This window comes from Stegodyphus dumicola, chromosome 8, assembly GCF_044657685.1.
Source record: "Stegodyphus dumicola isolate Sdum_Otavi_A_Nest chromosome 8, ASM4465768v1".
In the NCBI taxonomy this organism is placed as follows: Eukaryota; Metazoa; Arthropoda; class Arachnida; order Araneae; family Eresidae; genus Stegodyphus; species Stegodyphus dumicola.
This window is the reverse complement of record NC_140775.1, coordinates 104,081,315-104,105,390: the sequence shown is the minus strand read 5'-3', so window position 1 is coordinate 104,105,390 and position 24,076 is coordinate 104,081,315. Positions and strand designations below refer to the sequence as shown.

The 24,076-nt window shown below is 31.0% G+C and overlaps 1 protein-coding gene and 1 long non-coding RNA gene across 4 annotated transcripts in view; one reads left to right on the top strand and one right to left on the bottom strand.

The window, feature by feature from the left end:
- Nucleotides 1–24,076, top strand: part of LOC118186822 (uncharacterized) — a 370,423-nt gene that overhangs the window by 53,805 nt on the left and 292,542 nt on the right. Inside the window, exon 1 of one of the 2 annotated variants that reach the window (XM_085822215.1) lies at nt 5,813–5,949. The exons of the other annotated variant lie outside the window; for it this stretch is intronic. Coding sequence (XP_085678341.1) covers nt 5,914–5,949 — 36 coding nt within the window. The 5' untranslated portion in view covers nt 5,813–5,913. Of the gene's footprint in view, nt 1–5,812; nt 5,950–24,076 lie in introns of those variants that run through there. 2 annotated transcript variants of the gene reach the window in all.
- Nucleotides 499–15,326, bottom strand: LOC118184047 (uncharacterized). Of its 2 annotated transcripts, none has more exons than XR_004757344.2 (3): nt 15,169–15,326; nt 5,677–5,924; nt 499–634 (listed from the first exon to the last, which is right to left on the bottom strand). It is a non-coding gene; the product is annotated as an uncharacterized LOC118184047 (long non-coding RNA). The 2 variants fall into 2 exon arrangements; XR_004757345.2 differs by lacking the exon at nt 15,169–15,326 and adding an exon at nt 7,445–7,651.

Genomic DNA, 24,076 nt, shown 5'->3' with positions numbered 1-24,076 from the left:
AACTTGACACAACAGAAAGAATACATACAAAAATGGCAACATGTCTTGAGTGAATGATGGTTTTTCACATGGTTGCCAAAGTTTGACACATTCTGAAAGTTTGGATATTTCTACTAAGGTGGTTGAGATAACACGTAAATACCGATTTTTTTAAAACCGTACTAAATTTACATTTCGGTTCAAATGCGGTTCTTTAAGTTGAAGGTATTAATCAACTAAACATTCTCAGTTTAATTTTAATTTTTTTATTATAAGAGAATAAACAGATGATGTTTAAGAAAATCACTCTTGTCTGTATTGAAATTCCAATCTGCATTCTTTACGCTCAAATTATTAAATGAATGCAATGTTTAGTTTAATTTCCTTTCAGTGTTTACGTATTAATTAACTACTTATTAATTATATATATATGTGACATATCGTTTTTCATATGTGGTGAAGACAATGCATAGTTCTAAGTATAAAATCTAAGTTCTTAGAAACAGATAAAACAAAAAATAAACGAACAAACATTTATTTCATAAATACATGGTTTCCTTTATGAAAATTTAAATAAGTCTTCGTCTGTGATGAATTTGGATCACAATGTATTTTTTCGCAAAATATTTTGACAAGGTTGGGAAAACTGAAGATCCTGTAATATTAAGAAATATAAATGAATATGATTATTTAACATTAAATGCAAACATTTCTATACTTTCTCACTATTACAGCTTCCATTATTTAAATGGCGCCAAGATTATCGGGAATTTTTAATTAACGGAAATTGCAAGAACCTACACAGCAAATCAATGTTTGCTGTGTAGTTCCACTTGCTGTGTAGGATATGTGATTGCCACTGACCTCGTAAAATGTCCGACTACATACCCGCAACACATCGCCAAGCGCAAATGTTTTGGTTAGAAACCTCCTGCTTAAAATAGTGCTCGGAAAATCGATTCCCAGGAAAAGTTTTTTTTTTAGCGTCGTTTGTCGCCATATGTAATAACTCTGTTAACGCAGTGGTAGTTCTTATGGGCTTTGAGAAGATAGAAAAGTAATTTTCTTTTCTTGTCAAGTCCTGAAAAGTCGCCGGAACGAGTAGATCTGTATTGTTCGGCCGTCACTCAAGATTCGGGTTCGAGCTTCGCTTTTTCTCAGCCTTAATTTTGTCTTAATGAGACCAATCGTTTTCGTCTATGGACGCTAGTGCCGGCTGCACTTAAAAAAATGTTCCCACACTTGATAGGCCCTATGACAGCATTTTGATTGCTTCTGGTCAATACATTTGAAAGTGAAGAACTTAATTCGAAGAACTACTGATGGTTTGTGACATATGCTGGCGCCGTTTAAATAATAGGGCTTTAGTAAAAAAAGAAGTACTATATTTACATCTTTCTTATTTCTAAAAGGCAGTATTTTTGCTCCCGGAAGGAAAATTTGGATGCAAAAATTGTCAATTTCCGTTCGAATGAATGTACGCAAACAAATATTTTTAAATTACAATAGTTACTTCTAACTGATATTTCATTAACTGAAGAAATACAGAAACTTACATTTTCGCAGTTTCAACTTGATTTAAATCTTTTTACTTTTTAGATTGCTTTTAAGAGAGATTTTTTGGACTTTATCTGTTATGAGAAAACACGTGGCAATATTAGCCGTGGTCATTCGGGTAATTATGGAAACGAGAGAGCTGATTGGCTTGCTAAGAATGCAACTAAAAATGATATTAACGTTGATGTAAATATTCCAAAATCTTATTTAAAAAAAAACATTCAATGCTGAAATGATTGAGCGGTGGAACTGTGATTATATCTCTTCTGATAAGGGATCTGTTACAAAAACATTCTTCCCAACTATTTTTGAAAGACTGAAAAGTAAGGACTTGTTGCTCAATTTTAAAGTTACGCAATTTTTGTCTGGACATGGTAAGTTTAATGTTTATCTTGAACGATTTAAGCTGACATCTTCCGATTTACCAATTCAGAAGTCAAACAACAAAAATCAGCGTTATATTTACAAAATTTTCACAGGACTAGTTTCGATGGTTTTACCGAACCACCATCTTCAGCTGCAAAACCGCAAATGAACAAGATAGGAAATAATGATTAGATAAGATAGAAAAAAAATTTGTTGTTTGACTTCTGAATTGGTATTTATTTGGCGTGTTATTGTGTATTAATCTTTCGATTTGTGTAATTGCAGTCTTAGCGTTCAGCAAAGTGTTTTCCACCTGCTTTTTGATTGCTCACTGCTTGATAAAGTGATAAGTGATAAGTGACGGTGGACGTGGGCACTGTCCCTTTGCCGTAAAGATTAATCAGTGCAGCACCACGTCCACCCTTATCTAAAGTTGGCTAGAGATTGCATATAGGTACATATAGAACATAATAATTATTCCTGTAATTACGCAAATGAACTTGGGAGAGCTTTCATGCTGGGCTAGTACATATGCACTACATGTGTGCAGAAGGCGGTTGCAACTAAATTACTTCAGTGCACGTATAAATAGTGCTGTGCATATACATATTTACATAATTATGACATTGCATGTCTTATATTGACACTATGCGATACGGCATTGACATTATATATGAGGTATGAGATAATAGTGGTATTACATTACCATTATTGACATTACATTTACGAATTACATTATGCAGATTCAACTCTGTAAATATATTGTCAGGAGCAACATTGCATATAGAACACATTTATAACACTATATTTGCTCTTGCTTTTATGTGATTGAGCTTCAGGATGGCGTACAGGCAGACCTGATATATAGACATTATAGGTGCTCAAGGCAGAGGTCCTGCTGTACCTGTGAGATTTTTGTACAGGCACATAGATACTTATTTATGACAGTGTTTGCATATAATGCGGTACTGTAAGTATTTTCTATATTATGTTACGTAATTCAATACAACATTGCATATGACTTTACATTACTATTCAGAAATGACGTTACACTTGCGTTACGTGGTATTACATTTACAGTTTGTGCAGCGTTCGGATTCAGCAGTGTTTTTATTATGTCCAACGTGACATTAGATTTTGATACATATTAAGCAATATAATTGCTCTGGCAGTTATGCAAATGAGGTTAGGATGTCTGACATGGCGGGGCATGTGAGTATACATTTCTACTGTTCATAGGAGCATCTTACTATGTCACTGCGGTATGCGCAGACTGTACTGTACATATGCTTTTGCATACATATTCTAAGATATTGTCCTTTGACTGTTCAGTACATCCGATGCGACATTTACATTTAAATACACGTATTTAAAGCAGTTAGGTTGTGCAGCCACTTATGGAGATGGGCATTGGGTAGCATTACACTTGCAATTCAGGTCTAGGCGGAGCCTGAAGTCAGCTGGGTACTTCCTTTGTCTGACACGTCATCCATATTAATATTCACTGTTAAATTAATGGAGATGTTCGCGCATACTTGTTGATGTGCATGAACTATTTTATATAATGGTTTTTAAGTTATTTATATTGCTTGAATTTTGATTAGTACTGCTGAGATGTTGCGGTACGCTTCGGATAAACAGTACATGTACACATACGCGGTGTACTTAGCCTTGCGTATACGTGGTATATGTGGCCTTGCACTAATTATTCGACTGCGCAAAGGTCAGTTCCGTGTCTGGCAAGTAAATTCATAATTTTAAAAAGCAAGAAATCTTTTGAAATGTAGATTGAAATTCATTGGAATTCATTGGCCGCCGAAATGTTATGATTTTGTATCCTCGACTTCGGCCTACCGAGCTTTCAATGATTTTGTTGACTTTTATTTTAAACACTGTTAATGATTTCTTTATACATTTTTATACTTTTGTATTTACTTGTATTTTTTTTCTTGTTATGACTTCATTGTATTGTTGAAAACTGATGATATTATTTACTATTCTGCCTTTTTTACTTACGATTTTAAGTCTCGTGTGATACTTTGTGGTGCACGAGGATTTCTTTTTCTTTAAATAAATAAATAAAAAATATTAGCCATCGTTAAATTATTATTTTTATCTTAATTTTGTTTCCAAATTATCGTCAAAATATTTTTTAAATGTATTCTGTTTCATTATTGAAATAATTAACCTAACGACACACATCTTATGCTTAAAAGTTTTTACCACAATCGAAGTGATCTCATAATGAAAATATGCTTTCTCAATGGAAGTATCAAACTGGTATGTATATTTTTCTAGAGAAAATAATAAGTTGCGCATTTTCCTATAACGGTTTTTTAATACACATTTATATTTTAATTTAAAGTATGTCGTTTAAAATTTCTCTTCTTGGTTGAATTCACTACAGACCTAAAGGCCACGAAAGCATAATCCTAAGATTCAATGTCACAATGCAAACATAACTTACAGCATACAAGGAACGTTCTTCAAACTTTGATTTTTTCTTAAAAAATTCATATGAATTTACTCAGACAAAAACACATAACGTTAAAAAAATAACATCTAGATTATACAAAAACACTATTAAAAATGCAGTTATTGAGTGTCAGTTATGAACTTTTAGAGGTTATGTGGCACAATTTTAAAATTTCAAGAAATTTCCAAAATAACGCTACATTACAAAATAGAGTTAGGTTAGTATATTTTCGATTTCTTATTTACACTGATTTATCATTTCACTTTTTTATCTCTTGGTGAATGAGAAAAAGCATTTGCAGCTTTTCGTATATTGTTTTATTACCAGTAATTCGAGTAATTATCAAAAACATTTCCTTTATTTTTTGTCCCCATAAAATTCCAAAATGATTTAACTCTAAACCGATTCGGAGGAAAAAGAGAAGCACAGCTGATTCCTCACGTTCAAAGTGAAAATAAAAGTTCCTGGATTGCAAGCTCTCCAGTACTATGGTTACAAGTACTGGAGAGCAAGCGGCAAGTAAACTAACGTTCTTTTCAAAAGTTTCAAAAGCTTTCAAAACATACTTTGGTATGTTTTGTGCAAGACAAGTGCTGGACGAAACAATCGTTGAGGGATGGAAGAACGATGCAACGCAGGCGAGAACAATTTCATTTTCCACATGTACAGAGCTAGAGATAGATAGATACAACTTTTTAGTTGTGAGACAGCTAGAAAGCTACCGAGATAGAGCTAGATAGATATAACTTATAACCGTTAATGGGATTCCACAACGGAAATAATTTCTCATGTGCAACGTGTATACGAGTCAGTTCCCTTAGAAAGCCCAGCACGAAAGTATCCTTCCTATTGGGCAGATACCCTTGAGTGCTCTGCCATATTCCAAATAAACCTGAACTTTCAGATTTCATTTTTGAAAATTTGGAAAGTAGCAAAAATGCCCGTATCGCCAAATCATGCTATAATTTTTTAACTGTCTCTTTATATTACAGCAACAACTAAATTTTTCACTATTGTATATTTTTTGGTGAAATGATTCATACACATTTTCTTTTTCAGAAAATTGGAAGACATTCTTTCTTAGAATTAAGTCTAAGATGAGGCTGACGTTAAGATGAGGCTTAATCTTGGAAATAGATTTAAGGTTTAAAAAAAAATTAAAAAGAAAAGTGGTCTTTTGCGTAATATGTAAATAAAACGCTTTAAAATTTGGAAAAACGTACAATTTCTGATGATCATTTCTAATGCCTGGTTTATATAACGTCAAGAAATAATAAGTAGCAAAAAGACGTGCTTACCTTTTAATTTTTTTTTTTTTTTACTTCTTAACATAGGTATAACCTAATGTGTAACTAGGTTGGTAGTAAATAGGCTCTGAACTGGCAAGACCTACATATGCTGGGACGCTTGGTACAGCATAGGCATAGCCACCCGCTGGGTAACTGTAACTGTATGTGGCTGGATAAGCGTAGCCACTAATGTAAGAAGATGGAACAATATAAGCTCCAAAAGCACTGGCGAGCAGACAAGAAAAGATGATTGCGCCCTGTAAGAGAATGTGTCAGTATCAGGCAAGTAAAAACAATTTTTCAGTGTAATTAATAACCATAGTACATAACTTTAGTAATAATCATAATACTTTATTAATAATCATAGTACTTGAGCTCAGATGTTAACTATTGAAAACAATTAAAGGGGATGGATTGTCTTAATTCAATAATGCACAGTTATGTAGAAATATTACGAATATTATTGTTCCGTATTCATAATCGCTCAAAATTGTTGGACGAGATTAAGAAATAAAACAGAAGTCTGACCTTAACTTCCTCGTAGGATGTAAAGAAAGTACTACAATCGCAAAAAAATTCCATTATCAGATTTCAACGAAAATATCCATTTTGACAGTTTCTGAACCCATTTTTATTTTATTATTATTATTATTATTTTTTTTTTTTTTTTTGCATGACGTCTGTACGCACGGGCAGAATATAGGACTCTTTATTCCAAATCGGATTGTAAAATGGATTCAAAATGAATTTTTCTGTACGTATTTACATACATATGTATCTCGCATAACTCAAAAATGATTAGCCGTAAAATGTTAAAATTTAGTAAATGGGACTACTACATCATCTAGTTGTGTAGCTTCCTTTTTTTATCGCAATCAGCAAAGGCAAAAGTGTGTATATACTATACATAATACCTACCCTCCTTGCCCGGCTTTAAATCCTTACCCAGGTTTTATTTTCACAGTCGTTGGTCGTAATTAATGCTTCCAATTACAGAAGTGTTTTAAATTATGAAAATATTCATGGTTTTGCAATGTCAAATTTTACAAAATAGTTTTGGACAAAAAACGAAATTGAATTTTTAACGCGATCTCCCGGTTCCTCTACTTATATTTGGGAAAGTTTAATTCTCATTATGAAAAATAAAAACACAAGAAGTTTGACTCTATTTAAATTCAAAATTTGCAATTTTCGCTGGCATAATTAACTTGCTTTGAGGAATCGTTTAATTAAGTTAGGAAGAATAATTCGAGGAAATAAGTTTAATAAACGTGCACCAAAAAAAATGTGCATAACTTAATTGGCTATACAATGAAGTCATGTGGTGTCCACATCGGATTGTTTTTTAATCTTATGGATATAATAGCAGAAAAATACTGTATATCGAGCTGCAAAAAATTCTTTTGCTATTGTCCTTATGAAAAACTGTTATGAATTTGGTTAAATAATTATTAAAAAAATACCGGGCAGGAGGTCGGGAGATAAGGAGTATATTTTACTTTCAGAAAGTAACCTTAAAAAATTAAAAACAACCTACCACAGATTGATAAATATGTTTCATATATTTATATGCGGTATACAAATGCTCATATTTCAAACTTAATACATAAAAGATAATACATAAAATACGAGTATACATAAAATATACATAAAAGATAATACATAAAATATACATAAAAGATAATACATAAAAGATACGAATCAAGCAACTGAAAGCTGCTCTCACCTACAAAGTTGAAGCAAACTAACAAAGTAAATAAAAGCTGCATTTACTCACATATCCCTCCTTGCTTTTAAGTCATCTGACTTATAGTAACAACTGTGTGTACAGCTATTCCCATAAGTCAGAAAGTTCATTGTTGTAAGTGAAAAGAATGCTGATGGAAAGAGTAATTTCTTGAAATACAGAATGCAGTAGTAATTCTTTATATGTTCTTTTTAACGTGCGATGTTCTTCATTTATATGCCCTTTCATAAGTGGGAAAAGAATAAGTTTTCCTCTATAATTACAAGAAATAAAATTAATAAAAAAGGGACCATAAACTAGTAAATTCAGCAAATAAAATGTCCCAGTATAAAATCACTAAACGCTTTCAGTGCATTTTATGACCGGAGATAAGCAAAAGATCTCCTATAACCATAACAGGAGAAAGTGCGTAGTTTACGACATACTGCAGTACTTTGAGGATCAGTAAGAAAAGGATGCGAAGGTAGTTAATTGATTTGGACATTTAAAAAATTTCTGAGAACTATAAATTCAAGATAATATTTTCTGTGCAATTGCAGAATATGTTACAAAAGATGTTATGGGGAAGGATTTTGAATATAAAAGATCTTCTTTCCATTAGATCTTCATTTTCTCAAGTTTATAAAAGTATAAGAAACAGGGATGATGATTAAAGTAATGCCAACAAGCAATTAGATGCGACGTAGAATTTTTTTATTATATAGTAGCAATTATTTTGACTTTTTATTAGCTAGCATTGCATTCGCCGAGCTCTAACACAGTACTGAGAAACCTGAGGTATTTTGTAAGAAAAATAAGGAGTTTACACACAGGATAACTGCATATAAACGAGCTTGATATGTTCAAAGTATTCTACAAAAATCAGAAATATATATATTTCCATGTTTGAAATAAATGTAATATAATTTATTTGAAATAAATCTACACTGCGGGGAAAAAAAGGGACAGTTCTATATCTCCAGTTCTATTGGACCGATTATCTAAATTTAACTTGCGTGCTTTTTGTATCGAAAGCGTGACTTAGGATATATATTGGATTTATATATAGCATTACTTTAACATAGTTATTTTGACATAAAATTGAACTTTTTCTGAAATAATATATAAATTTTTTCCCATATTTCTATTTTCCGACTCAGATTATGCCTAGATATTAAATTTTATGATTTTTGGTAAGAAAGTTATGGAGAAATTTAAAAATTTATCTTGGCGTATTTTTTTTTCAGTTTGCGCCAAGAATAATTCACTTGGTGGAATTCTTGATAACCTACTTACTTTCTTTTTTTTTTTCATTCATGCACGAGAGGAAAAAGGGTCCATCGTTCATTCTTTTAAATAATTTGAAGAAAGTCCTTAAACAACATTTTCATTATTAACGCTTATATTAAAAACACCAAATTTGAAAATGCTCCAAAGTGTAAATCAAAGCTCCAAAGTATATCTTAGGAAATTTGGAATAAAAAACTCAAATTATTTGCAGGTATGCTTAGAAATACACCTACTTTAAGATGATGTTAAAAAGTTTATAGGTTGTAATACTAAAATTGTTTCGAAAAATTTATAAAATATATTTTAAAATACAAATTTTTAAAATAAATAAATAAAGTATGCGAATTATATTTGGATTAAGCCTAAATTTCGAATTCTGGAAGAAGGAGTTTAATTGAAAAGAAATATTAATAAATGTATAGCCAATTCAATTAACATTGAGCTAAAATTTTGAGAGCTAACTTTTTTTTAATTACTCGTGCGATTTTTACAAAGTTTGGTGGTTTGGTATAATTTGAGTCCTAGAATCGAAATATGGAAAATATTTGCCATGTCATTTCAGAAAAATTCCGATTTTTTGTCAAAATACTTATGTTAGAATAATACTATACATAACTCTAATACATATTCTAAGTCGCGCGTTCGAGACGTGAAAAACACAAAAACGGGAGATATAGTACGGTCTTTTTTTTTTTTTTTTTTTTTTTTTTTTTTTTTTTTTGTCGTGTACATTGTACAGAGAAATAATAAATGACAATTTGACTTGAAACTTCCATTTCTTAATTTCTAATGTGAATCGTGTGCCTAACCTTACGTCATTAGCCAAAACGGCGCTTGAAATGCAACAGCAAGTTACGATTGCAGCCCGAGCGATTGCATACCAGAATGATTGTGAAGTCACGAATTTAGAAAAATGTTATTTAACATTGTTGCTCTCGACTGTAGGAAAGTGACGAAAACAGTTACTTGCAAATAGAAATACACAGAAAAAAGAATCTTCTGGAAGGACTCCCAATAGCACCCATCACCGCTCGAACTGTAAGACTGCTGAACATTGATAGCTCCAACTCAGGTTCAAATCCTGGCGAACGTGTTAGCTACCTGGGAAGGTGCGTGGAATTTCCGAGTATAACGTAAATGCGAGCCAGTTTTTCTCGAAAGTCCTTCATGAAAGCATTTCTTTCTTAAGGCAGATAGCCGTCGTAAGTTTTAGCCTAACCAAAATAATCCGATCCAAACTGACTCACCGTAACATTGATGATGTTTATAAAAGAATTCTATAATAACCTACAGAAAAAAAGTAATAGTTGTGATGAGTTGGTATTGCTGTACATTGTCCTTCAGTTCAAGTAACTGACTTAAGAGGGGTGAAATATGGGTTTTGGAAAGAACTGACTTTTCAAAACCACTATTTCACTTAAGCATCACTTAACATCATGTACTTGCGATGAAACGTGTTGCCATTCGTTTTATTCATGTTATATGAGAAAAATAATTAAATGGTTTAAATACTATATTTTGAACTACAATTCTATTCTTAAGTATTTTAAAAACTTCTGAGTAATATAAATGTAAGGCAAGATTTTTTGTGAAATTCCAGACTATTTCTTACGAAAGATATCGTAATGAAGCAGGGATATGTACATAAAATGTGAATATAAAAAGAAATAAATGTACCTTCTTTTAGCGTAACAGTTAATTTATAAGAAATTATTTCAATACCCTTTTTAAAAGCCGCGCACATAAAATAAGTGGATTTTTGAAAGGGCATTTGATAAAACAAATATTGAATTTGAGGCATTATCGTATAAATTACAGTACGCCAATCGAAAAACAAAATAGTGACATATGGCAATTCGATACGCATTTGTTATACTAAAGCCAGAACTCAGTCTTAAATCGTAAAAATAATTGACAAAAGAAGAAATCCTTCACTTGATGAATGATCAGATGCCTTAGATTAAACATGAAGATTAAGCTTTAGAGAAGATCTGAAGGTTAGACGTTTTAATGGAATTGGAGAAACTCTACACTTTATTGCATTTCGTCGAATTCCGCACGATTTCAACAATTGGTAAAATGAAACTAAAACAGACGCCTTCAAGCTCTTTCTACGGATATCGCCTGATTACCTCTTTGAAAACTGAACTCAAATTTATATATACATAAACTGTATGATTATGAGCATTAACATATTGACAGGAAAGGTAACCATTTGCTCTTCCACATTTGTCTGTCTATTTGAATGTGATATTTTCATGAAATCTCCTAATAAGCAAACAGTTGGTAAGGAATGTAAAGCACGTTAAGGTTAGCTTTGTAAGATTTTCTTTTGTTAAAAGAAATATGGTTCTGCAGTCTCATAAGCGAAAAACCACGCTTCCATGCCGAACCTGGGATGTGGGATCATGTATAGGAATTTGGTCATTTCCAGTTCCTCTTTAGATGCGTGAATTTCTGATATATACTATAGTACGTTCACTATTACCCGTAGAGTTTTAATTTTGAAGTACGTTAATTTTTATCCTCTCTGTTGTATTTCCAGTGTCCTATCTCAGAACTACGTGTAATAAACTAGAGCGCAATTAAGGTTAAGCAATGTGTTCTCTTCTTTCGAATGCATAATTTTGATTTGAGGCTGTAAAGTAACTGTGCAAGGTAAAATAAGGGATTAGAAACGTCCGTTAATTTCTTTAGAGTTAGGATACAAAAGTTTATAAAATAAATATAAATCACGTGATGCAATGCAAGAATATACAAGTTCTAAACATAACAATATGTGCGAAGTGGGTTTAAAATGAAAGGAGTGAACTAGAAGTTAAAAATCAAGAGATGCATTATATAATGAGTTAGAAATTTTATTGCATAAATGAAAGAAGTAATTGAAAAATCGAATAATTATTTAAGTTATTGATATGTGTGTTTATTCTTTTAAATCACTCAGGTTGTTAAGTAGTAAATGAAATCAGCCTGGAAAGAATTTGTCAAATCACATGAAAAATGAATTAAAGACCTTATATTTTGCTAAATGGCAATACTTATCAAGTTGCCAGGATGATAAATTAATTGTAACGTAACGTGAAAGTCCAAGCATTTTGAAAAAGTAAGCTCAAAAATAAATGCCTAATCTTGAAACACTAAGTAGGCAACAAAATAGAATACTTTAAAACTAATACTAATGAGAAAAACATTAGAAGGTAAATAACAGCTTAAGACGTCTATCAAAACATGTGAATTTAGATTGATTGACCAAATTTTCATATTTAATTCACTAAATTTTCAAAATTATAGGAGAACTATTTACATAAACATAATAAATTTAAAATAAGTGAAAAACCATTTATACTAAGAAGATTTGATATTGTTTGCCCAAAATCGAAGAATGCTATAAACTGCTTTATAAACTGATATCAGTATTTCCTCTCAAATCCAACAATTTATAGGTTAATTATATATATCTAAATATATTTACATAATCAAGAGATAATAATAAATCAAAATTAAACTATGAAAGGTAGGCTATCTCCTAACAAGAAATATGCATATCAAAATTAAAAGAAAAACATAAACATTTAAAATTTAAACAAAATAAATTCAATAAAATAAATAAAAATAACATAAAAATAAGGAATTATTCAAATTCTTTGGTACTTTTCTTTTTTCTTTAAGAATTTGTGACAGAACTACGATTCTGAATTATATCTAAATGATTCTTAGGACTGGAAACATTTCGAAATGTAAAAGAAAATGCCAATTAAGATAATTTAGTAAAATTAAGATAATTAAATTGCTTTAAAAGTGCAATAAATATTCTTAAAATATTTTTTTTAATTTAATTAATTATCAAGATATAACTTGCTCAAATGGGACCCTGAAATAAAAATTACAAACATTTTAAGTAAAAGTATAAGAATCTAGAAAAACCATTGGCTAAATCAAAAGCTAACTACTAACATTAATTAAATTTTCTAGTAAGTAACTTGAATAACTATTGGGTAAATTGAGCAATGAATTAAACATGAAAATAAAAATAAAAAGTATTCAAGTTTGGGGGGCTCATGAATCGTTTAAGCGTTATATAAGTATAATATGAATGTCAGTATGATTCATTTTTTAGAGGATCGAATTTGTCATTTAATGTTTATTTTGTATACAAAATTTTCAGATTGTTTATAAGATGAAAATAGAGATTTTTATCCTCAGTGCTATACTTTATTTTAATGTATTATGGGGATAAATGACTTGCAAAAACCATTTCTTCTGGGGAACTCTTAGAAAAATCGAGAAGGCGAAAGCAAAATCGTGCCCCAGTTGGTAGTTTATCAAGCGTTTTCTTTATTGGAATTTCTTATGCCTATTAATGGGGAAGAATGCAAAAGTTGCATATTTTTCCTTGGTCTCTCAGTCGATATATTTCCCTTTAATTTAAATTCGGGCAACTGATAGTCAACTGCTGAAACGTTAGGCCTTCAGTCCTCAGAAATAATACATGGATTAGTCTAACTTTATAGCCTGCCGGAAGAATTTTCACCTCTCGGTTTTAGTTAATACTATCAGATCGCTAAACAAATATAAAAGAAAGGAAAATAATGGAAATTTTATTGAATTTAGCTGAAGTACATAACTGAACTAACAGGAATTATTCTTGCTGCTGAATAGAATTTTATGTGGCGTAAGTGCCAAGAACGTGATGTTTAATAATTAATTGAGTACAAGAAACTTTAAGAATAAAATGCCAAAAAATTTTGTAATGACATCTTGGTTCGAAAACTGAACATTGATATGATAAACTGAGAAAAGACTGAAAAAAAAAAAAAAAAAAAAAAAAAAAAAACCTAAAAATATATTCCAACACTTAAAGTTACTTAACACTTAAAGTTAATTCTAAACGTATACTGCTGTGCTCCTTTTAAAATTTTGCTGTTGATCTGTATATGGCGTAAGTGCGAAGAAAATGATGTCTATTAATAAAGCTAAAAAGACAAGAAAAAAATAGGTTAATAGGAGTAAATATAACAGAAGACTGGTAGGCTGCGAGCTCACCGAGAGTGGGAAAAACCTTAGCAAACCCTTTTAAGGCGACGGTTATTATCTGAAATCTTTCAGATTTTTTAAAAAATACTTTTTAATATTAACTTTTGGTGATTTTACTTCATCGTGGCTAATTAGGCTATCACAGAAGTTCAACTTCAGATATTCATAGCCGAATGTTGTACATTTCTTTCACAATGCAAGATGTTACTTGGAATTAAATGTTTTCATTTGCAATGAAAATATCTGAATAGCTTTTATGAAGCTTGTTTAAAACGAAATAATTAAAGAGAAATTTAGAAAGGATTTTATTATTTAAAAACCAAAAACTAAAAAATACCACTTGAGTAATTTATCTAAATATGAAAAAGAATAACAACATTGAACAAATGTCTTAGTTGTTTCCTTCATTTTTAAGAAGTTTATAAAGTTTATAAAAGAATTTATAAAGAAGCATTAAAATAAGAGATACCAGAAACTGCGATTAATAAAGGAGTAAATAAATCTATTAAAAGTCAAAAATCTAAACTTCTTATGATATTGCATGACTTTTGCTAATGCAATGTAAAGATTAATTAAAACAGCAAAACAATCAAGAGCAATAGGGTGGGCAAAGATAAAAGATTTTTTAAAGGAATTTAACTAATATTTCCTTACACATATGGCAAACTACAAAACACAGTGTCCAGCTAACATGATGAATAGCTAGAATTAAAGGAAAAGAAGAAATATAGGTGTTCATTGACCTTGAAATGCTTAAGGTGGACAAAGCCATCCCAAACATTTCAAAATTCATTCGATTCCACTTTTTGAAATTTATTTAATGATTAGATAATACGAATTATTTATCTCAAGGTTAATGTTAAGCACTGAATGACTAAAGGGAATGTCAGAAGTGATAAGTATAATTTGGAATCTGTTCCATAATAATCAATTTATCACGCATATAAAATATGTAAAATTCATGAAATGTTATTTATATCTTTTGCCAAGTGAATGATATTTACAAAACAGCATTTATTTAACGGGACATTTAACTTAGGATATTAAAAACAAAAGCTGGCCTTTTTATTATGCTGGCCTTCTTTATTTATTTAATCCAAAATGCAAATTAATGTCATTCATTCAGCAGAAGATCTGAATTATCGAGTCAAAATACTTTATATTTAAAACAGCCTTTCTTCTCCTGTTAATTCTGAAATTAATTTTTACTGAAACAGATTTCATGCAGGTAATCGGTGGGATCAAATATCGAAATCTGATTGAAATAGCCTGATTTTGGATCCATTGATATGTAACATGAATAGCTGTATATTGATACGATATAATAACGCGCTGCAAATCTATGCTTATAAAGATTTAACGTCTTCTCAACTGGCAGAAAAGAAATATAATGCTTTAAATTTATACCGTGGACTTCGAGGCACCAAAGTAAATCCTTGTAAAACACTTACCAAAATCTTCATTGCTTGATAAGTTTGTTTACGATGCTTTGCTAAGTGAAATCACTTAATCTCTGGTAGGTTTGTTGTTTCTTATATACTTTCTAAGAGTCCTTGATTTGAAATAAATTGCTGCATGCACCCTAAATTTGAACAAGCACGTCGCCTAAGGGCTAATGAGTAAGTTATTGCAAAATTTTTAAAATTACAAAATGTAAATACGTCAGGATTAACTCTTCGTAAACATAATTCGAAAAAATTCCTCCCTTGTTACCTAAACATTTCATTCCCACGTATCACCGACGACACGTGATAACAAATTTCATCTCCATTTATTTCTTCAGTGGTAGTTTGTATCCCAATGGAGAAACTCAACTCATGAATGGGAGGCTAATGAGATAGCCTTCGGCGGTATAAGAGAAATAGGATTGCTAAATAGGTTAATGAGGTGACACTGTGGCCGAAAACAGATTTCTTCATTTTCACCTTTCCTTAAAATTCAGTAAAGTCTATGACCTTAAGAAAATAATACTTTCCGAATGGTATTTAATTAAAAATGCGATAGAATTCCAAATAAATGCACCAACTGTGATCACAACCCATTCTATAATTAGTAAAATCAGGATAACTACGTTTATCTTTTTTTTATAAGCAAAAGAGGAATTTACCACAAAACAAAGTGAAAAGAAATTTGTATTTTCGTTTATCGTTCTTTGCTTTAACTAAAATACTTAAATGCAATTAAATAAAACATTCTTTTTTATTTGACAAAATAAAACAAAAATTATTTATTATTTGTTTAAAGGTGCCCCTTTTTACTTCAATGAAAGTAAAACAATTTAATTTAGTTTCTTTTATGTTGGTCCTAAAACTGAGTCATAATCTTCTTTTTATTTTTACTGTACTGAAATCAAAAACGTACGAATAGAAATGGGCATCAGAATTTCACCATTAGTCAGAGATGTAAAGTTAACGTCTGTGTTTTGTATCTGAAGAAACCCCCAAAGAAATATTTCACTTGAATATGTATCGGACCAGTAGTTTGTAATTCGTTTGTTGTCAGAAACAGAAAAAAAAATATCATCGGTTCATCTAGTTTTCGTCAGCGTTTTAATAAATTAATTCTAATCAATTCATTTCTCAGTTCCACTATTATTTCAGTACTTTACTTTCTCTTATATGGTGCCCCAGGTATTTTTCAAAAAACTGCAACAACAACAAAATGAATTGGAATTCTTTGGTGAAAACTTCTGAGTAGCTACGCCGAGTCGCCATTCCGTCCTTCACCGCTTGGAATGAACATGAATACAAACACTTCTGATAAGTTCGACTGCAAATATTTATGAAAACGTTTTCATCTTTCGTCTATGTCTCGAGCAGGTAATATTATATAATAAATAATTGAAATCGTAAAGCTTTCAGATTTTATATTATTCCCAAAGGGGCATTTTTTTTTTTCATTTACGCATACATACACATTTCGAGAGCATTTGGGCTAAAAGTATTAAAAGCAGCGTATATTTAGAATTTCTGATAGAAAATTTCGTGCACTAGAGATAAAAATATCTTATTCCGCACTGTGTGTTGCCACTACTCGCTTTGAAATCGTTAAGTTTCTTAATCAAAAATCCGTTAAAGTTTTAAAAATATGAAATAAATTATAAAACAAATTCGAAATTTAAGATTCTGGCTTCCAGGTGTCCATATTCGAGTGGAGGACTACGTTATTCAGAATTTGACGGCTCTAGGTACCTTTGGTTTTTCACAATGCGAGGAAAATTCATACATTCATGTATATTCTTTATTATTAAATTTCTTTAAATATAATACAGGGCGATAGTATTTAGTTGCAGCTATCTGAAAAGTGATACAGCCGTTTGTAATGATTCGACGCCAAATGCCGTTTTGAGACTAACAGCCCTTCTATGCTAATAATAATTATTTTGTTAGTTAATTTTTAAAAATAGCCTTTCGTTAAATAATACTTGTTTGCTTTGCTTCTCTCTAAGGATAGCGCCAAACATAATTCCCGCTTCTTGCCACGTTGTAATAAACCAACAAATACGAGTAAAATATCACCAAACGTAAACATTGTCTTAATTTTTTCAGAAGCGCAACCTCTTCGTCATTTAGCTATCGAACAGTTGAAAGCAGAATTTCGTTTCAGAAGACTTCGCTTTGAAAAAAATAAAAATTATTTAAACTCCCGCATTGTGAAGGATAACATTAAAAGAAGTGAAGATACAACTTTAGGTGAATTAATTACTTATCGTACGCAATTGCCAAATAATGATGAGCATAATCCCGAAAAAAAAAATTCCTTACAAAGCAGAATTATTGAAATAATATGATTCATTAACAAAACAAATATAACTTTTAAGTAATCGGCCTCATCCATTCTACCCCTTCACACCTTCTCCTTCTCAACTAGATTTAAATATTGGTGCAGTGCTCCCTACCTTGGAGACACAATAATTGTTATCAGATAGAAAATTATGTTCCCCAAATGTTTCTCCAAATTACATCCGCCAAAGATACTTCAAATTCAGTTTAGAATTTTAAGGCAAATGCCGTTAACTACAATTGACTAATTCTTGTCTCGACGGATCGGCAAAACACTGGCAGTTGACAACAGGGAAAAATTATAATGATTGGATTTTACCGAAAAATGCTCTTACCTCATGATTTAAAAGACGACAATGCAAAAATGTTTAGTACACAAAAGTGAACAAAAATTGAAAAATTTTAGTATACAAAAGCACAACCTAACGGTAATTTAATGTATTTATGAAAAAATGCCCCTGGTGGAGAAAACTCCTTTTACTATTCCACAATCTGAGCGCATTTCATTGATGTTTGGTGGCAATACAGAAGAAAAATGGCAAATCGCCTTAGCTACCACGAATGTACCACTGTCGAAGAACTAATTGACTGGAGAACGACACTTGATGCAATTTGACCTGCGAAACAAGGAAAAATACAACAAGAGTCTCTGAAATTTCAAATAATATTCTTGATAAGCAACGCATTAAATATAATCACGCAACTGACGGCGTTCAAGATATTTATTGTAGTTGATGTGGACATGAAGGCCATACATCTTTTATGTGCTGTTTACATCCTCCTCAACGAAGCTCACCTATATTGGAGTAGAATCGCACCAAAAAGAGCATCAACTTCATCATGTTCATCTTGGTGCGAACATCATGTTCTTCTTAGTGCGATTCTACTCCATTCGAGATTTAACTTTTCGCCAATCTTGGAGTCCTGATTGAAGTTGGGCTCTATGTAAAGCATTCCTTTGAATGTTCTTGGATGGGGTAGCAGAATTAATAATATTTTATTGAGAGATATAATAACTTTATTGCTGAATTCAATAAGTAAGTCTTCTTTGCATGTATTGAAAAAAATGCATTCTATTTAAATTTAAAGGATATATTATAATTATATTTAAAGGATTTCGAACAACAGTTTCGTTTTTCGTCTGAATTATCAAGAACCACTGACAGTTAATTAACATACTTGTGCATTGATTTCATAATATTACATGCGCATGAGAGTTGCTGCAGCTATTTCTCTTAAGACCCAATAATTTGCCAATATACAAAATCTACGAATTGAAAACAATAAACCTTCGATGGAATTTTCTTCGATGTCTTTAACTAATTTTAAATTAATTAAACTAATAAAAATAATTTAAACATTAAAAAATTAAGATATATTTTTTTGCAATAAGAAGCTTTAAGATATCAGAGAAATTATCTTTTAAACCTATACATTTTCTAAGATCCTAATCAAATACTCCACGCTGTTTGATAATCTTGAAATTTGTTGAAACTAAGCGCTTCTTAGGCAGTATTTTCAAAATTTTTGCAAACTAGATTTATCTTTTAATTGAGTTAGTGATTTAAAATTATAATATTTTATCGAGAGATACAATAACTTGCTGAATTCAATTAGTAACTCTTTTAACTTTACCTCTTAGAATTGCTTTATAGCTCTCTGATGGTCTTTTAAACTAATGTCTCAAACTCTGAAGTAAGCCTACGAATTAAAGGTAAGTAAAACCGATTGTACAATTTTGAAAACTGAATTTAACTACAGACTACACAGTAGCGATTTCTAGCAATCATTGTTTCACTACCCAAAGAGTTGTCAGTGAAAAAGGAAAGTTTTCACTAATTTTTCACTTATTTCGATCAAGGTCATTTCAATAATATTTGATGGAGAACCTTGAAGAAAGTTAATCTGTTTTGCTAAAAGTCAAAACATGTCAACTAGATACTGATTTTTCTGCTTTACGACTTCAGCCCTGGTTTCTAGTTTATTGCCACTTGAAGTCGTGTCATAGTTCATTCCGCTTTCTTTTTATTTTGTAAACTTTTGAAGACAAGCATTCTCGTAGCCAAAAGGTTGAGGTAGTTGCAGAGTTAGACATGAAGTATTGTCATGTCTGGAATATAATGTCAAAAAGTATACCTTTGAAAAGAAAAAACAACATAATAAAATATGGATGACAGCAAGAAAGATGCTATGATAGAAAGTTGTTGTTTTGTTTATTGTTTATTTGTTAAAATATATGTGTTTTATTCTGTGACAGAACAAGGGCACTGAAACGCTTTTTGCACAAGCAGACTATTTTCCTATAATTGAACAGCATTCTTCATTGTTTAAATGCGTTGATATAATAACAATATACCTTTGGAATAAACGTTACTTAAAATAATGTATTAACTTGTCAAAATTTAACGAAAAAGATTATTAATAAATAACAGTGGCAGCGGGGTAAAAATTATTTTACAGGAAGAATGTCTTTCCATCTAATGGTATTTTATATTATTTACTCTTATAAGGTACACAAAAATTTAAAGCACTTAAGGATCCACATACTCTTAAAATTAACCTGAAGAGATTTATTTTTAAAAAACCAATTTTTGTGCAAAATTCTTAAAATTTGATTTTTTCTAAATTTTATGGAACAACATTGTTTATTTATTTATACAGCTGTCCCGTATCGATATCACTTAAAACACATGTGCCTCCTTAATCAGCAAGCAAAGGCCGCTGCTATAAGTTTTGGTCTCGTTTTCGTATCTCGGAAAAATACAGAGGCGTTTGTAAATGTGTATTGTGTCTACGGCATGAGGGCAGTTAAAATATGTCAAGCCGAAAGTCTGTCCGAGTTGTTAATAGTAGAGGAAGAGAAGAGGATCATGCATCGGGGTGTAGTCGGCTCGCTCGGCACGGAAAAGCGGACTCATGGCCAGGAAGGAAAAGGATATGAAGCTTTTGGATTTAGTATCCCGAGGTGTTTTCTGTTAAAATCGGAATGGTATTGTGCAAAGAGGTTAAAGTTACCACATGGACATCTAAGACTTGCGACAATGACAGGCGCTTTCTAGTTCACCCTTTTATCTTTTATGAGGTTATCCAAAGACTATATGACTGAGCATGGAGGATGGAAGTAATAACAATAACCAAAACGCGCATGCTAGAAATGTTTTATGAACGTCTGTCTGCATATAAAGGACAGTTAAATTAAAAGTTACAACTGAAGTTTTCTCATTCTTACACTGTCATTTTATGTTTTTTATAGCTTCACTTTAATCTCGCTTTCAAAAATAATAAAAAAAAGCTTTGTGTAGATTACGTGACAGAATGCTTTGGCGACAATGTACATCATTGCGTATTACAAATTTTTGGTACTGAAGTTTCAATATTTTAAAACGTTGTAGTAAAAAATATTTCAGAACAAAACCTCTAAGAAAATATATGCGAACGTTAGATGATTTCGAAACTTTATGAGTATTGAAATGCTAAGCATATATTATTTAGATATTTAAAAATGAAACACTAAAATATCAACGTTTTAAATATATCGAAGAAGCCAAAATTTGATCATTCTTTGAGAACTTCGAAAAGCAGAATCACGCCTTTCGATTCATAACGCCAAAATATTTTTTAAATGTCAGATTCAATCAGTCAGTTTTATAAAATCGGGGCGTCTTAACCTATAAATAGTTTTGTATGTGAAAAATAGGAATTTCCTTAGAGGGGGAGGAATAAATTCATACAAGATTGGCAACAACGATTAAAAAAGTGCGCTTATGGACAGATCTTAGCATTTTCGACTGCAAAAGCTGGGACAATGTCATGTGATCTCAGGCGAGTTTCTTATTGGTGGTGGATTATTATACAAAATGAATGAAATTTTATGCAAAAGAGAAAAATAAAAGATCAATAGTTCTTTTATTCTAATGAAAGTATTCGAACTAGAATTAAATCCAAAATAATTGTTCTTAAGAAAACCAGTTAATCTTAAAGCAAGATATTTGTAGAGCTTAGCCCATTATCTTATTATTATTTTTTTTACTGTCACCTGTACTTTCATTGGCTTCCAGAGTGAAAATTAGTTAACACACATAAGAAAAGAGCTCCTAAAGTTGAAAGAGAGCTTTTGGCATCGATCGTAGAAAATCTCCAAGCCATATTCTCCCAACTTGCTTTTCTTGCATCCGCTTTAGCCTTTGCTAGCCGTGTTTGCTCGCATGATTAGGGGGCCTGAGCTAAAACTTAAGTAGGACTTTGCCGTGGGAATTTATATTTTAATTGCATAATTTTACCTTAACATTTGTGTTAAGTTTTGATCTTGCAAGAAGCGGTGACTTATTCTGTTATTGCACGAGTTGTGTAGTTTTGCTAACTAAAGAACTAAACAAAACATTTTTGTCTTAAACCTTTGTCTTTCGAGATCGGGTTTATTTTAATTCGAAGACCAAGACGGAGCGATAAGTCGCTTGAATATTTACGCAGAAACAGGAATTAGCATTGACGTAGCCAGATTCCGTACATATTGGACATATATTCAGTACTTGAGCTTTAACGTGATCAATTTAAAATTTATATTTCATATTTTCAGCTTTAAATTCATATTGTTATTCAAAAAAGAAAATTAACAATTTAGAAAATTTTAAAATATTCTCCATCACGCTTTTAGATTTTTGTAAACTGAATTAAAAATTTGCTACTCAGTGTACATTTTAGATGCATAAATAGCCTAGTAATTTGTGCCAATAACTCCTTTAATAATACTTATGTGTATGTGCCTGTCTCCATGCTTTATGATCTGCTTTTCATGAATTGCAGCTGTAAACCTGGAGCTTCTGAAATGAGTTTTCCTTTCCTCTGAGTTCGTTGCAAGCTTACGAATATATACGCATACTATACATGTGCTTCATACTTTTTATTGGATACAAATATATTAATTTTGTTTTGAAAGCTTTATTTACATTCTTAGATTTTTTTTTTTATTAGAATTCCACAGGCGCGTGCATTTTTGCTGTGCTTTCGATGAAGCTTAAAATACGAAAGTAATGAAAATTTTATAGAGGCTTTTCTCTTAAAGAGAGAAATAAAATATCCAGTAGTATACGAGATTGATACTATCATTGAATGACATTTGACATACCAAGTCTTAAACTATACTTAGTATAATAAAGAGAGCTTGCAATAGTAAAACTAAGTTGTCTTAAGCAGATGTTCCTTGCTCTCTATTGCTTGTAAAAACTAGCTTGAGTAATAGTAATATAAAGAGGATACATATGGTTGCTATACAAAAGTTTTCTATGATTTTACTGAGATAACTCGTTGCTTTATTTCTTAAATTTTCAGAAATGCATTACATCTAATCTCCTACATTGAATTTTTTTATTTTATTACTGCCTGCGCCATTAAGCATTATACGGAAAAGGAGGGATGCCCTGTGGTGGATGTTTTAAGGGAAACGCATGGGAGAAACCAAGAAAACATCCATTCAGCCAGTCCGTTCGCCAGGATTCAAATACCAGACTTAACTACCAGCATTCAATGGCTTTTACCACTCGACCGCTGGCAGGCCTTTATAATCGATTAATTATCGTTTCAGTGTTTTGTTTGGGAGCTTTTACAATTTTTCTTATTTCGAAACCATGATAACATATAGACCAGTGATATTCGAACTTTATGACAGTGCGACCTCATAAAAATGCAAACGACCTGTAAAAATATTTCGCGACCGTAGTCAGAGCACCAGCTTTTAGTTATATAACATCAATTCAGATTTTTTAAGAATTTTATCCACCTTGCGACTACGCTATGCATTCTCGCGACTGTAAATGGGGTCGCAACCCATAATTTGCATAACACTCATATAGACTATTTGGTTTTAAAAGAAATTTCTAAAGACTAGCATTGTCAAAAAATTTAAATGGCAATTTTATATATTCAACATGTGTTTATAAATTTGTAGAGTGATTTGTAAATGTTTAAATTCTAGATAACATTTTGCTTTGGGCAACAGAATGTGAGTAACATTTCTCTTGTTAAATACCGCTGTGTTATAAATAAAGAATTTTGCTATATCTTATATCATGTGAAAGAGTTTTAAGATCCCAAATATTTATTTTAATAGCTAATTACTAATTGCTTATTGTACAAAATTAACATAAAAACAAAACAATAAAAATTTAGTAAGTTGAAAATAAAATTATTATAAAAAGTAAATTACAAGTATTTGAAAATTAAGTAGTGGTTTTCCACAAAAGGCGACTAAAAGAACTTTGCAATTATATATATGTAAATGCATTTAACAGACTAAGATAAAAATTACTGCGTACATTTACATAATGAAATTCATATCGATAAATAAGGAATTCTGAAATTAAATTAGAATAAGTATGATTTTTCTCTCATGTATTACAAAACTACTGTGCAAAGCGATGTTGTCATAAAATCATATCGTTCATGAAAAATTAGATAGAATCTGACCATTTGAAAATAGTAACGAAAATTAACAAAATACCTTCTTAGTTTTGGGTAATATTTCTTTTCCTTTTAAGAGCAGAAATTCAAAAATCAACAACAAAACCTTGAAATCAGCAAT